General features: G+C 38.5%; 1 protein-coding gene across 4 annotated transcripts in view; it reads left to right on the top strand.

Moving 5' to 3' along the window:
• The window catches only part of col6a4a (collagen, type VI, alpha 4a), a 40,088-nt gene continuing 24,703 nt past the window's right edge, over positions 1-15,385 (top strand). For all 4 annotated transcript variants that reach the window (XM_066691313.1, XM_066691311.1, XM_066691314.1 and 1 more), the window contains exons 1-10: positions 1-62; positions 6,210-6,312; positions 7,227-7,835; positions 8,397-8,981; positions 9,253-9,846; positions 10,223-10,843; positions 11,055-11,615; positions 12,012-12,572; positions 12,897-13,472; positions 14,283-14,858. In XM_066691313.1, coding sequence (XP_066547410.1) covers positions 6,237-6,312; positions 7,227-7,835; positions 8,397-8,981; positions 9,253-9,846; positions 10,223-10,843; positions 11,055-11,615; positions 12,012-12,572; positions 12,897-13,472; positions 14,283-14,858 — 4,759 coding nt within the window. In that variant the 5' untranslated portion in view covers positions 1-62; positions 6,210-6,236. The remainder of the gene's footprint in view (positions 63-6,209; positions 6,313-7,226; positions 7,836-8,396; positions 8,982-9,252; positions 9,847-10,222; positions 10,844-11,054; positions 11,616-12,011; positions 12,573-12,896; positions 13,473-14,282; positions 14,859-15,385) is intronic.

The raw sequence follows: 15,385 nt of genomic DNA, 5'->3' as shown, positions 1-15,385 counted from the left end.
GACAGGCTGCTGGACACTCTGCACTTAAATCCCATACAAGGGAACCTGCGGCAGCACAGGCTGTAAGTATCACCAGTCTTTCTACTTTTCTGCTTTAATTGTTAACCAACTCGCTGTTTCCAGCTGCGTATTATTATATAGCTGGTTTCCGATGTGTGTGAATGTGTTTATAGTGTTGGACAGTACTTTTCATTGTGCAGGACGATTTATATTTAAATATTGCATGCTTATTATTATTATAAGACCCTGCGTTCTGTATTCTGGCGTTTAATCTCTCAAGTCAATATGCAGGTTCGAGTTATTTTATATATTCTTTCGACCGTAATTTTCTGTTAATTTGCAAATTACTTCATGTAAGTCTTACTCAAAATATAGCCTATTCTTTGTATATCCCCCTGCCCGCCAAACGTTTATATTCACTTTTTCGTTAGCAGACAGAAACCTTGTATTGCAAGCATACAGATAGTCCAGAAGAAATTATACCGATTATTATTTAATGGGTCTTTCTTTCAGTTGAAGTTTCGAGCTAATGTGTGTTTTTTAATATTTCAATGTATTCTTTCCTCCTGCTAACAAAGCTTGCAAGTAAAATGTGTTTATGTACATCTGTATAAGTGAGGTCGTTTTTGTCTTAAAATGTTGTAGCAAGGCAGTACATTAGGCTGATACATATATACGCAATTCAAAGTCAAATCTAATTTGGTATAATTAGAATTGTTGCAAATTGTTAAGGACTGCAACATAGATCATGCTTACTGGAAAACCATTTTTTTTTTTTTTTACATTTATTCCCCCAAATATTTCCTAATTTATGTTGACAGGTGCACTGTGAATTAAAGGGCAAACATATGTATTTAATCAAAAGTTAATTACCTTTAACAAAGTAATTAATTTATATAACTTCAAGCCATATAACACATTGTGGAAAATGCAGACTCCTTCTAGCCTCTTCCCATTGACAGTCATTTACCTTCAGTTAAAGAATCTTCACAAACTATTTACAGGTTTACAGCATTTCAGTCTCTGCTAGACTGGATTATATTATTTTCTTTCATGTAAAATTGTGGAAAATATATTTTCCTTGACTTCTCTACTGCTCAATACATCACAAGACGTTGCTGTGAAAAGTAAATTTTGTACAAAATGTAGTTTTACAGAAATTTAAAACAAATGGGTCTTATTTGCTCTCTCTGCTTAAAATGTGGATATCATAACCCTTGTTCAGTTTACTTGTTTGTTTCACATTGCGTTGTATCATTTGCAAAATATTATGCCCAGATTTTGAATCATATGCAATTTTATATTCATATTCAATCATCTGTCAATTTTTCTTTCTCTCTTTCTATGAAATCCATATGTTTTGTATATATTTTCCTTTTACTTGAACTCATGCTGGTAGATGCTTTATGGTATAGAAACATTTGCTGAAACTGATTTAAAATTCCATCGTGATAAACAAAATACGTTTTTTTAACTAACACAGCTGCAGAGCTGGATTTGTACAAGTGATGCCATTTGAGTCGTGGGGTTCTTTTAAACAAGCAGACCACACACAAATAAAAAAAATGAAAATGCAATTAATGTTGTGCCTTCTGACAGTTTCCAGTATCAGCTGATCTTGAGGCTGCTTGTCTTTTCCTGTTCCTCCCGGTTTTTGTTTTTTGGAAGAAATATGATTGACCTCTATAATGCAAAGCTTAACTCTGAGCTCTTTCAAATGCCATTTTGCCCTTCCTATCACACAAATAAAAAAGGTATAGGCTAAGTTTAAAATGTGAGAAATGGGAAATCTCAGTGAACTTCTGTGGAGAAAATATGTCGTATAACCAACAGATGTACTTGTACTTGAATTGCAGAAATTGTTTATGAAAAGTTTATCCTCAACAATAAAGCAGATTGCTATTGGAGACAGTGATTTTGATGGTCCTGGTGAAAGTATCCACAGCAGAAAGATGTGTTAAGATTGCAAGATCGGACACTTTGCAATCCTATGACCCCGCCTTACAATGCTGCGGTAGCTTGTGCATTTGGTAGTAATTGACCCGAGAGAGGGCCCGTTGCCAAAAGTATGCTGATTAGTATCAGCAGGAGTTGAGAGTAGGGGACAGAGCAGAAGTGCAGCAAAAGGTGAAGGAAGTGGTCTCCCCACATCAGGCACCCCTGCTTTAAACAAGACGACCACACACACGCATACACACACCCACACACATGTACACCAACATAAACACACACAAACGCACAGGCCGAGGCTGTAAAAATAAGAAACTAGACATTCATCAAGTAGTACAGCTGGCTGTAACTAATCACCATGATTCTTACTGATGAACTTCATCCAGACACACTTGTTTGTGCTTTGACTGTTATCCGTATGTGGCTCAGTAATTCTATGAAGAGCAAAAACAATGAATCACCAATGCAGACGACATCATCTTCTTAGAGTAGATGGTTGTCTTCTAACCCAAGAGTGTGACCAGCTGGTACATACAGGGCCGGCACAACCAATATACGAACGGTGTCCCTTACCCTTGCGACAGCCCTGGGTACATTGGCTACCACAGTAAGGAAAAAACTAAAAACTGAATGGGACAATGGAACACATGCAGTTTGATCCCCATGTCTAAGTGTGGTGGAACATGCAGTTTCTAGCCTGTTAGGCTTTTTATGTCTGATTGAAGACAACTTGCATGTGTGTCCTCTTATATATCCATTCATCACACATGGATGACTACCCAGGATGTGATTTTCCGGTATTAAAACAACATGACCCTGTGCACTTTTCCATTCATGTGCGAAGTGCATTAGCATGTAAATTACAAGGAAGCTTCATTTCATTTCACATGTTTATCTGTTCCCATGGGATTCCCATTTTCTTGGGAAAAAGTCATTGGTAATCAGTTTACATGGCATATTGCATTGCAGAGCGTCAAAATACACTGGTATGAACGAGATGAATGTCTGCCAAAAGGCTGAGATCATAGGCGTACTGGCCATTGGGCAATTCTGGCCAGTCCAATTTTTAGTTCGGTCGGCCGGTCGCCATGTGTAGACACCCGGACGGCACATTGCCAACACCCCCCCACCGCCCCTGGCTGAGATCATTATGAACAATCTTCTGTTGTTTGACCTTTTGTTGCTTAAGTTTACTCTATGGAAAAGCCCTCTAGTGGCCAAGCCATGTTTTAAAGTGTCTCTGTTAGGGAACAATGTTGTTTACAAATACACTGAGCAGCTTTGACAGAGTTCAGTGGTTGAGACACTTTGTTAATCCTTTGTGCTTATAAAGTAAGATTTCAAAGCTGTTATCACATTTCGTAAGTAAAACTATGAAGTGTTTATTGGAAGATGGTCTCAGGAATCTAGTACTGGGAAAGGCTATTCCTGATTACAGCTTTTAACTGATTAAATAACGACCAAATATGTGTGGTTATTTTGCTTCCAGCTTGCACACAAATAATGTCCTTGGGTGTTACCGATGTATAACAAATGATATATTAAAAATCAGAATAAGCTGAAAAGGTCATATTGTAATGAAGATCTTAATATTAAACGTATTAGTAGAATTACAAACTGTTTCTAGTTTATCAAAATTAAAGTCTGTTCCACTTTGCATTTAAGTCATCCATTTAGTTTTTATTTTCCTTATTTTTTACATCGGTGTAGATTTAAGTTCTGCATAGTATTCAAAAGAGTATTTGCCAGCATAGTTTGAAACAATCGTAAAATAGATCAGTTGGAATTAACATTGAAGAAATTATCTTAAACTTACCCAGAGTTTAGCTCAAAGAAAATGTATGGGATCCATTAAAAGGTTGGGTTAGCTATTCATTTTTTTTCAAGGATATGGGAATTTGTGATAATTTGTGATATGAAAGAGAAAAATAAAGGAATCACTTCTGATTATTTTTCTAATTTGACATTTTTTCAAATACACCATGTGTGGCATGTGATTAATGGAAACAAGTTTACACAGAACAGCTGCACATGTTCTTCAGGGGGAAATGAATGGCAGTCATATATGCTGAAACCTCTGGAATTGAAATGTATGTATAATAATGTTGTGTGTGTGTAAATGATTTTTGACATATGTACAATTATAGAAATATTACTTTTTTATTAAAAAAGGAAAGAATGAAAAGGAAATGACACTAAGGGCTAGATGTACTAAAGGATTGTGCATGTTTAGGAGTCGTTAACCCATCGCAAACAAGTAGGAAACATCAGTTGATATGCACTAAATATGAGCAATTTCTTTAGCGTGGTTAACGGAACTGTTTTGCATAAATAATTTGTCTGTGCAGGTTAGCTGTGGATGAATATTTAATTCGGAGCATTTCTGCGAAAAGCCACAAAAAGTGTGTGGAGATAAGGTGGACCATTTATTAAAATGACATGTAATAAAGCTGTCAGCGTTAGCAATGTTTAGAATTACATCAGTAAATTAATCAGCACTACTTTCTAAGGAAATTTGGGGAAAACACTGTAATTTTACCAGGCAAAACAAACTAAACTATTCAGGAACAGGTATAGTCTCGCCAGCCAAAAAACCATGACCTGGAGCCTGCCAGCCAGAGAAGCAATGCTATCGCTATGTTAAAACTATTATACACCTTGCATTTTCTTGACTCCAGGTATTTTTTGGGGAGTGTGGCAGTAGATGACTTTCTTAATTGCTAGTTTGTACTAATTCTTCATGGCAGAATTTATAAGAAATGATTGTGTGGCTTTGCTTTGGATGTTAATCAAGGTGAGGATGAAGGGGGATGAAGCTAGATTGGTCCCATGCTCAATGCATAAAGTGCAAAATACGGATTCAATCATAATCAGTAATCACGAGAGCAAATCAATCATATAATGTAAAAAAGATCAGACAGGAAATTTAGAAAAGGTTTGGGGTTAGTTTTAGATATCAGATCTGGATCACTAGTGAATGTTTTAATGTTCACTGTAGAACTGTAAAAGTTATTGTAGAATTATCTTTAAAGATGAAACATTTAGATTAAAGCTAATTTATTTCTTACAGCAACCACTAAGCATGTGTACGAGGACAGGATCTTGGGCTAAAGTATTGCAGAGAAAAGTGTACGAATTGCAGCACTGTGCAACATTTGAAGTTGTGATCTTTCTACTGGTGGTATGAACAGCTTCATCCATGCCAAATAAAACAAACAGCACCCCACAGTTCCTTTGAAGACTCCTATAAAAATATATATTTTTTCTTTTCTTAAATAACAAAAATATTATATTACAATTAAAGGAAAGACAATATGCCACATGCGGAGTAAACAGCATCATATTAATTCAGTATTAATTTGATGTATTACCCGTTTTTAAGGAAAGATGAAATTCTTTTGAACTTTTGAAACTGGCATTTGGAAAACCACTCCCCCAATACAAAATCCCACCTGGACAATGCATTCTGATAATGAGTGTTGTTTATGGTCTCTTTTTATAATGTCAAGCATATGAACCCTTGGCCAGAGAGGAAATTAATGTTTTGTTTTCAAAATCAACATCTAAAGAAGTGAGGATTGTCACAGATGTTGAAGCTTGGGAAATATCTATAGATTTCCATTCTATTCAGGGAACAGACTGAAGGGTGAATTGTACTGTTGGAACATGTTTTTCTTTTTTAATTTTGTTCGCATTTTATCATTTTATTTTTTAAAGGAGACAACAATAATAATAATAATAATAATAATAATAATAATAATAATAATAATAATAATAATAATAATATGGAAAGAGATGTATGTGAAGTAGTCTTACTTATGCTGCTCAGCCTTTTTGTAACACAAACCAAAGACAAGAATCAAATTATCCGCTATACCCATATGACTACAGCAACAAAACATTTCTAAATATGGGAATGTGTCTTGTACTGAGAAAGCCTGCATATGGGTGTTTTTCCAGCTGGGTTCTTCTTCATGTGAACTGGCAATCATTCTCATTGTCTGGCCTGATTTACTTCAGATAAGGGAGAGCAACAGAAGTTGTAAAAGGGAAGCCTACTTAAAAGCGATTAGCGTAAAATGACTGAATGTGTAAGGGGAATTAATTTGTAAACAGACTTGGAAACTGGGAAAGAAAGATCTGTAATGTTTTTAAATGAAAACTTTCAATAATCTCTTTTAAGAAGTGAAGACCACCATGCATTCAGTGTTAAGGCAAGTAGACATCTCTAAACATTTTACCTGTGCTTTGTTTTCCAGGAACAGTGACTTCAAATCTTTTTCATCATGGCGATGATGAAAAGATTTTTAGCGGTTTGGTTTTTCACAACCTGTCTTCGCCTGAATGATGCTCAGAAAACTGGTAGGAAATGTTGTGTTTCTCACCACCTTATTGCATTTTTTTTTTAGAATTATTTTACGTTTACATGCAACACAAGAAAGATTCCATACCTGTAGGAAGCTGTAGTGACGTTCAAGTGTAAGAAATGCAGAAACGTGCCACAAAGACAAGTTTTCATTGCTGCCGAATCACACAATACAGGTCAAGTCAATAATGAGGATGATCTTTTTAGTCCTCCCCCAAGACGAATTCCATGCCATCGCACTGTTGTAATCAGCATCAACTGTTCTGTGTTGGATTACATCCCTCTTGGCCAACAGTGTGTCCAACCAGTGCTGTAGTGTATAAACCAGTGTATGTTTCAGATTGCCCCATCATCCCATGAGTGTTTTGAAGGGATTTGGGGGGATCTGAGCGGCCAATGGCAAGACATGGATATTTTCTCTGTGCGACAGCTGCTAATTTCTTTAGGCAGTGTGAAACCTAGTGCAGTCACACATAAACATGCCTGCCCAGTGGTGCTGCATGAATGGTACCAAAAATGTGATCCTGGATTTGTTGATCATTCAAGATAAGTACCCTTGAGTAACCAATGCAGGGAGAGTATGGTTAAGATATTGACCCCCTGGGTGCAATGTGATGATGCATGCTTGAAAATTACTTTATTTGTGTTAGGCAGATTTTAAATGAATGCCCATAAAGGACTGACTCCAGGAAATCCATATTTAAACATTCAGTTCTTTTCAAAAGCAGATTCCTGTTACAAACTAAGGTGCTCCATTGTATCTGCCCACCACAAATACCACTATAAGCAATACATAAATTCAGGAAATCTAAATAATATAGTCAACAAAAAAATACAGAAATACAGAAAACAAATAAATACGTGGAGAATGATTCCCTGGGAAACCCAACATGCCGCTTCTTTCCTGCAGTTTGCACAGAAGAAGCTCTCGCTGACATTGTCATCCTGGTTGACGGGTCTTGGAGTATTGGAACGGACAACTTCCAGAAGATGCGAGAGTTTCTCTACACCCTGATAGACAGCTTTGACGTGGCACCAGATCAAGTGCGGATCGGGCTCATTCAGTACAGCAACAGCCCCCGTACAGAGTTCACCCTCAACAAGTACAACAACAAACAAGACATTCTGCAATACATCCAGACCCTTCCTTACAAAGGCGGGGGCACAAAGACTGGTCTAGGTCTCGACTTCATGCTGAAGAACCACTTTACCCAGGAATCTGGGAGCAGAGCTGCTGAAGGAGTTCCTCAGGTTGCCATCGTCATCACGGACGGACAATCACAGGACACTGTCAAACTGGCTGCCGACGAAGTTAAAAACAGCGGCATTAGCCTGTACGCCATTGGCATAAAAGATGCAGTGCTGGAAGAGCTTAAGGAGATCGCCAGCGACCCTGATGACACGTATGTGTACAATGTGGATGACTTTGCAGCTCTGCAGGGCGTCTCCAAGAACATTGTTCAGGTTCTTTGCACCACTGTGGAGGAGGCGACTCGGCAGATCGTTCAAGTTTCTAAAGGTAACAACGATTCAAGATTTAATCCTGTCAATGATGCTTTGTCTTGGCACAAACATATTTTGCAGCCATTTCCCCTGAAAATCTAAGGTTATGTTCTTTACCAATTTGTTCTGTAGCCTTCTTTGAAACAATTTCGCTGTTGTTAGAGATGTCAGAGATACAATTTATGAGGCAAAAAATAATGTACTTATTCTAAAGGTCAAAAGACAAATTTGAAACATTTTAGGGGGTAGTTACATATTTCATAGGCCTGACTAATGCCATTGTGATATCCAACACCAGTGCTAGGTCTATGGTCTAAATTAACATCTAAATTCAAGATGAGATTGTATTAACTGAATATGTCAAATGCCGTCATTTAATTTCCTTTTCTTAGAAAGAAACTTAAACACATATTGTTGATTGCAATTTTACTGAACCTAAAGTGAAACCATTATATAAAGTAATGTTATGTATAGTTCTTATTTCTAAAGGAACCATTATCATTATTATTATCATTTTATTGGAACAAATAGTGAATGTTTACACCTAACCACTTTTTGTTATGTCATTTTTTGTCAGAATGCAGGAAGGCCACTGCTGATTTTGTATTTCTGGTGGATTCCTCAACCAGCATTGGTGAGACAGACTTTGAACAAGTGAGAGACTTTCTTTACAACTTTGTGGACGGTCTGGAAATCGGTGTGAACAAGGTCCGTGTGGGCCTAGCGCAGTACAGTGATGAAGTTCACCAGGAGTTCCTGTTGTCGCAGTACAGCACCAAAAAGCCCATGCTGGATTATATACAGAACCTGGTTTACAGAACAGGCAGCACTTACACGGGAAAGGCTTTGGAGTTCATTAAGACCCAGTATTTTACAGAAGCAGCCGGCAGCAGGGCCAATAAAGGGGTTCCACAGATTGCCATCGTCATCACTGATGGGGAATCTGCTGACAAAGTAATTGAACCGGCCAGAGAGCTCAGGCAACTTGGGGTCACTATCTTTGTGATTGGCATTGGCACCGCTGACTACAAAGAGCTTCAGGAAATTGCAAACAGGCCCACGGACAATTACCTCTTCAATATTGTCAACTTTGAAGCTCTTCAACAACTAACTGAAAGGCTGTTGCCAATTGTGTGCTCTGACGTGGAAACCCAGACGCAAGGTGAGGTCCTTTGACAAGGCTTAGGTGGTAGTACTCCTGGAAAATACCTTTTCATGTTCTAATCTAGATGATGAATTACTGTATGTGAAAAAGCTTTATAGATATATTTAACCCTATACTATATTTTAAAATACCAACAAACATATATTGAGTAGGGAAGTATTACATCAAGGCTATTGCACTTTACATATAGTAAAGTGAAGTGGGTCCTAGATGGAAAACTATGATATTGCTCGTTTTATTTTTTTTCCCCTTCCCTTATTTTTCACAGCTTTAGCTCCCAGCTTTGCAGATATAGTGTTTCTGGTTGATGGCTCAACAGCTTTGGGAGCCCAAGCTTTTCAGCAAATTAAAACTTTCATCAAGGAAGTCGTGATTCAACTGGATGTCGGCATTGACGAGCATCGGATTGGCCTGGCCCAGTTCAGCGGGGACACAAACACAGAGTTCCTGCTGAACGCCTATCAGAAGAAGCAAGGCATTTTAAATTACTTAAACAACCGTTTCAAACTCAAAGGTGGCGAGAACCGAATTGGGCAAGCCCTAGAGTATGTACGTCTTAACTTTTTCACAGAGGCTGCGGGCAGTCGAATTTCCCAGGGCTATCGTCAGTTTCTCGTGGTTCTCACCTCTGCAAAATCTGAAGACAAGATCCAGAGAGCTGCAAGGGCCATGAAGAGAGAGGGGGTGACAGTGATTTCAATTGGGCTGCTCAACTCACTCAAAGCAGAGTTGGAAATTATGGCAACAAAGCCATATATATACCAACTGGATAAACTGCAGAGGTTAAACCAGATTCCTGAAGAAGTAACAGGGATTATTGAATCAAGAGAAGCATGGCTGAACTTATCCACTGGGCCAGCAGGTATAGTAATATTGATTTAATTATTTGAATGAATAATCAATCTACTAGTTTGATGTTCCAACAGACAGATCTTCTATTGTCACCTAGTCCACATCAGATGCTGACAGCTGATATTTGCTTCCAACTTGAAATAACTAATTCATGTTTTTTCAATATGCTGCTTATTTACTTTCAAGAAAAAAACATTTTGGTAATTAGATTTTGCAGTATTTGTATTCAGCATTCATGTGTGCCTTTGAACTATAAAGCTATATCAGTGAACGGTGCCTAATAGAATTGATGTGTGAAAGCCAGCAGTTTTATCTTGGTGTTTTAATTTTCATTCACACAGAATTTGGGTTTCAGCTTCTGACGATATTTTCTTCTCCTATCACAGTGTGTAAATCGGCCATTATGGCTGATATTGTATTCGTTGTGGATGAGTCTAGCAGTGTTAACCCAACAAACTTCCAGCTGGTCCGAAGTTTCATCCATAAGGTTGTTGCCGGTCTAGATATTGGCTTCAACAAAGTGAGGATTGGCGTGGTCATGTACAGCAATACTCCCAAAGCAGAAGCTTTCCTGAATTCTTTCAATGATAAGAATGAAATTCTGCAATATATTAAAAAACTGCCTTACCGCGGAGGGGGTACAGCGACAGGAGCTGCATTGGACTTTGTGAGAACAAATATATTCAAAAAAGAAAAGGGAAGCCGTAAGGCCCAAGGTGTGCAGCAGATTGCCATTGTGATCACAGATGGTGAGTCTCAGGACAACGTGAGCAGCCCAGCAAACAACCTTCGACGAGCAGGCGTAACCGTCTTTGCTGTAGGAGTCAAGGGCGCAAATGAGCAGGAGCTAAGGAAGATTGCTTCCCATCCTCCCAGGAAGTTTGTTTTCAATGTTGACAGTTTCGCAAAGCTTTCCAATCTGGACAAGAGACTTCAAAAGCTCCTGTGCAGTGAAATCATAGAGATCTCCTTTGCCGTACCACAACTGACATATGTGATTAAAGAAGGTAAGAACATATTAAACATAGTGCATCCAAGATACTCATTATCTACAAAAGTAAATGCCTACATAATGCATGCAGATTATCTTTGGTTAGGTTAGTAGCAGAATACAGTCCTGTTATGTAAAAGTGATTCTTATTAGATTTAGGTAGGTTGACCTTGTGTGTGTTTTAAGAGTTGCATTGGGGATTTGCTAATGTCTCTTCCCCAACACAGGTTGTGTGGATACAGAAGAGGCAGACATTTACTTTTTAATAGATCACTCTGGCAGCATTGAGCATACAGACTTCTTGGACATGAAGAAATTCATCAAAGAGATGATTGACATGTTCAGAATTGAACAACAAGGGGTTCGGATTGGGGTTGTGAAGTACTCTGACACACCCACTTTAGAGTTTAAACTCACACAATACTATGACAAGAAAGCTTTACGGAGAGCAGTGGACAACGTTTTACAGTTGGGAGGGGGAACCCGAACGGGAGATGCATTGAAGTCGATGAGCGCTCTTTTCAGTGAGGCTAAGGACAGCCGCAGTGACACGGTCCCTCAGATCCTCATCAGCATCACAGACGGGAAGTCCCAAGATGAAGTTTTGCAAGCCGCCAAGAACCTCAGGGCAGAAGGCATCACCATTTATGCCATAGGTGTGGGAAACGCAGATGAGGCAGAGCTCTTGGAGATCGCAGGGTCACCCGAGAAGAAGTTTTACGTTAACAGTTTTGACTCTTTGAGACTCATTAAGAACGAGGTGGTCCGAGACATTTGCTCTAATGAAGGTAAGTCGAAATCAAAGAGATAAGACTCAACTTTGAGACCCCAGAAAAAGTGGTACTAACAGTAAAATATGAGCAATAGAATCTTGTCTTCCTTTTTAGATTATATATGAAAGGTAAGCAAATTGAGATAAAATGACAAATTACACGTTTCCTAGGATAAATCTTGGATTTTGTTATTTAAGTTCATTTTAAGATTTTTCCTATTTTGGAAGAGGTTCAACATTATATCAGTATATCAATTTGTATAGAAACTCTTCTTGCACTACACCAAATTACTACAGAAGTACTTTGAACACTACTTCTTAAAGCCTGAATCCTATTCACTTTGAATTACATTGCAGGCGCAGATACGTTTGTTATGGCTTTTTTCTTTCATTACTTTTTTGCTTTTCGTAGCATGTAAGCACATGGAAGCAGATATCCTTTTCCTGATTGACAGCTCAGGAAGCATTGAGGCAGAAGATTTCTCTAAGATGAAAAATTTCATGGAGTCAATGATTGAGAGATCTGACATCGGTTCAGACAGAGTCCAGGTTGGTGTTCTGCAGTTCAGCAGCACCCCAATAGAGGAGTTTCCGCTCGACCGATTTGATGACAAGGCTGGCATAAAGCAAGCAATTAATGATATGCAACAAACAGGTGGTGGCACGAATACTGGAGCAGCCCTGACATTTTCATCCCCGTACTTTGACAGTCCAAGAGGTGGGCGATCACATGTCAAACAGTTCTTGATCGTTATCACGGATGGGGAAGCTCAAGATGAGGTTGCCAAGCCAGCGAAGGCCCTGCGAGACAAGGGAATAATCATCTACACCATTGGTGTTCTGAATGCCAACAACACTCAACTTGTGGAAATCAGCGGTTCACAGGACAGAGTTTTCCCTGCAGAGAACTTTGATGGCCTAAAGTTTTTGGAGAAGCGTATACTGTTTCAGATCTGCAGTCCAGAGACTGGTGGTGAGTATATTTCATGTTGTTCATCCTTTATATTATACACAAAATGCATTATTGGGTTCAAGAATGAAAGCTATACAAAGAGCCCCAAAAAGACCAAATAAAGCTTTACACATCAATGGAAATGCACCATAACAAATAATTTTCAAGAAGCTCTTAATAAGCATTGCTGGATGTGACCTGTTACAATTCTGACATACGCAGTGACTTCCTAATGACAACCTAATAATCCATTTAATCTATAGGCATGTTTTTAATTTACGTTACATCTCTTCACCTCACTTCATCAACAGTAAATATTTCGAATGTCTCTGTCTCTCTCCTCAGATTGTAAGAGATCGGAAGTAGCTGACCTGATTTTTATGGTGGATGGCTCAGGCAGCATAAGCAAGGATCAGTTTCAGAGCATGAAGAGGTTCATGTCGTCCTTGGTGAACAGTTCTGATGTTGGTGAACACAATGTTCGATTTGGAGCAGTAGTATACTCTGACTACGCAAAAACAGCATTCCATTTAAATAAATTCTACAACAAACGAGGGGTGCTGCAAGCCATTGACAATCTGCAGAAAACGGGATTGCAGACATACACAGCCAGAGCCCTCCAGCACTCTCAGTTTGAATTTTCTGAAGACAATGGCGGCCGCAAGTCTTCTCAAATCCCCCAGATTCTGATGGTCATTACTGATGGTAAAGCTTCAGACCATATTGCCCTTCCGGTTTGGTCAAAGACATTGAGGAATGAGGAAATCAGCATTTACAGTATTGGGGTGGGAGATGCATCAATGGAAGAACTGACTACCATGGCAGGGGATGCCAGTAAAGTCTTCTATGTGGACAACTATGCAGCTCTTGAAGAACTGCACAGAAATATCTCTCAGATGATCTGCGCTGAAACCAAACCAGGTAGGTGAAGCAACCAGATTGTGAATCAATGATGTTAAGATGTCTACAGGTAATTATCTTATGTGTCAATGTGATGATCAGTGTGCTTTCCTCTTTGGATACAATATAATCTCTGTTACAATTTTTTTCCTCATAATGGAAAGAAGTAATACACATATTGAAAACCAACCTGTGCCATATCCTTAATTGTAAGCATTCAACGTTAAGAAGATGAACATAAATGCTGCAAATGCTGAAATATTATTATTTAGTTAATGTATCACTCTGACACATCCTAAATGTATAACCCATTACAATCCATTAACATGCTACAAACATTAAACTCAGCCCAAACCATTTAGTTAGCTTAACAGTAAGGACTAATTCAGGATAAGGCTTCATGTTTAAAGTGAAAATCATGTTGATTTATGTAAACTGGGGATAGGGTTCAAGTTTGGGATGTCTTTTATATTGAGAGGTGACATATAGTTTTTGACCAAGGATGATGTTGTAATGTTTTAAAGTGTCTGGACAGGTTGGAGTAGGATATCAATTAAAATATACAATTATTCATATGATTTTACTGCCAGCTTGGGTGTGACTTCAAACACATGTGTTGGGGCAGGGGTGTGGGCTGAGATAAGTAGCAGGTCTAACCATTTGGGAAGATTAGGACTGGTAAAGGATTAGGTTTTAGGTTTCGAATTGGGTCTTCAGTTAGGAGTGCTTTGGATGTGTTTACAGTGTCTTAACCTCTGTATTCCTTGATTGTCATATACAAATATACTGGTAATTCAAGTTGTTTATGCAGTTTTCGTTTTCTTCTCCCAGTATGTGAAACCCAACAATCAGACATTGTAATGTTGATTGATGGATCAGGCAGCATCATAGGAGAAGAATTCAAGAAAATGCAAGACTTCATGTCAGAGCTGGCCAGCAGTTTTAAAGTCAGCGAGAACAGCGTGAGGATTGGTGTTGCACAATTTAGCACTGACCCTCAGAAAGAATTCTACCTCAATGAATTTCATACACAACCCGACGTAAGGAAAGAAATTCTCAAAATACAGCAAATTAAGGGATCGACCTTCATCGGTAAAGCTCTGTCGTTCATTCGCTCGTACTTTGAGCCCTCTGCAGGAAGTAGGATCAATCAGCTGATACCCCAGAATCTCATTGTGATCACCGATGGAGATTCCCAAGATGAGGTAGCAGAGGCAGCAGCGACATTGAGAGCTTTGAAAATCAACATCTTTGTCATTGGTGTGGGACATGTTCAACCTTTTCAACTTCTGCAGATTGCGGGTTCAAGTGATAGGCTTTTCACAATACAAAACTTTGCAGAACTCCAGAGGATAAAGACAAAAGTGGTCAATACCATATGTGAACAGAAAGATTCACCTGAGACCAGTAAGTGGCTTCTGTGTTGTTTGTCCATTTCCCCATGCTCTAAGTTCACAGTTTGTTGGACTTGTTGTGTAATGCCTGTTCTCACTATAGATGCAATGTAATGAATGATCATACACAATGATCAATCTTAACATACATTTTTACATATAATTCTGATTGGCAATGAAGTCAGACAATTGCAGTCTGTGCAGTTCAAAAAGATTACAGATTCCCAAATATTATTTCAAATACGAACTGGTGTTAGTCTCAACAGAGTCATCCTATTTGTCATTATAATGTGGTTAATTTCTCAGATGACCATATTCTTATGGTCTGACTGCTGCTGTATGCGAGTTATAAACATCTATCGCATTCTAATTCATACTTCACAAAAAAGAGCGATAGATACATTTCTGACAGAGTTAGAAAAGGCGATGTGTTAGTGTGATTGTACTTAATTCATTTTCAAATCCCAACATGATCCCAGTTATGATCCTAATTCTGGAATTTAGTTTTTGTTTTTTGAAAGATAAATGCCCTGTTCAAGC

Source organism: Amia ocellicauda, chromosome 18 (assembly GCF_036373705.1).
Source record: "Amia ocellicauda isolate fAmiCal2 chromosome 18, fAmiCal2.hap1, whole genome shotgun sequence".
NCBI lineage: Eukaryota > Metazoa > Chordata > Actinopteri > Amiiformes > Amiidae > Amia > Amia ocellicauda.
The sequence above is the reverse complement of the archived record's forward strand: the minus strand, read 5'-3'. Positions and strand labels throughout refer to the sequence as shown.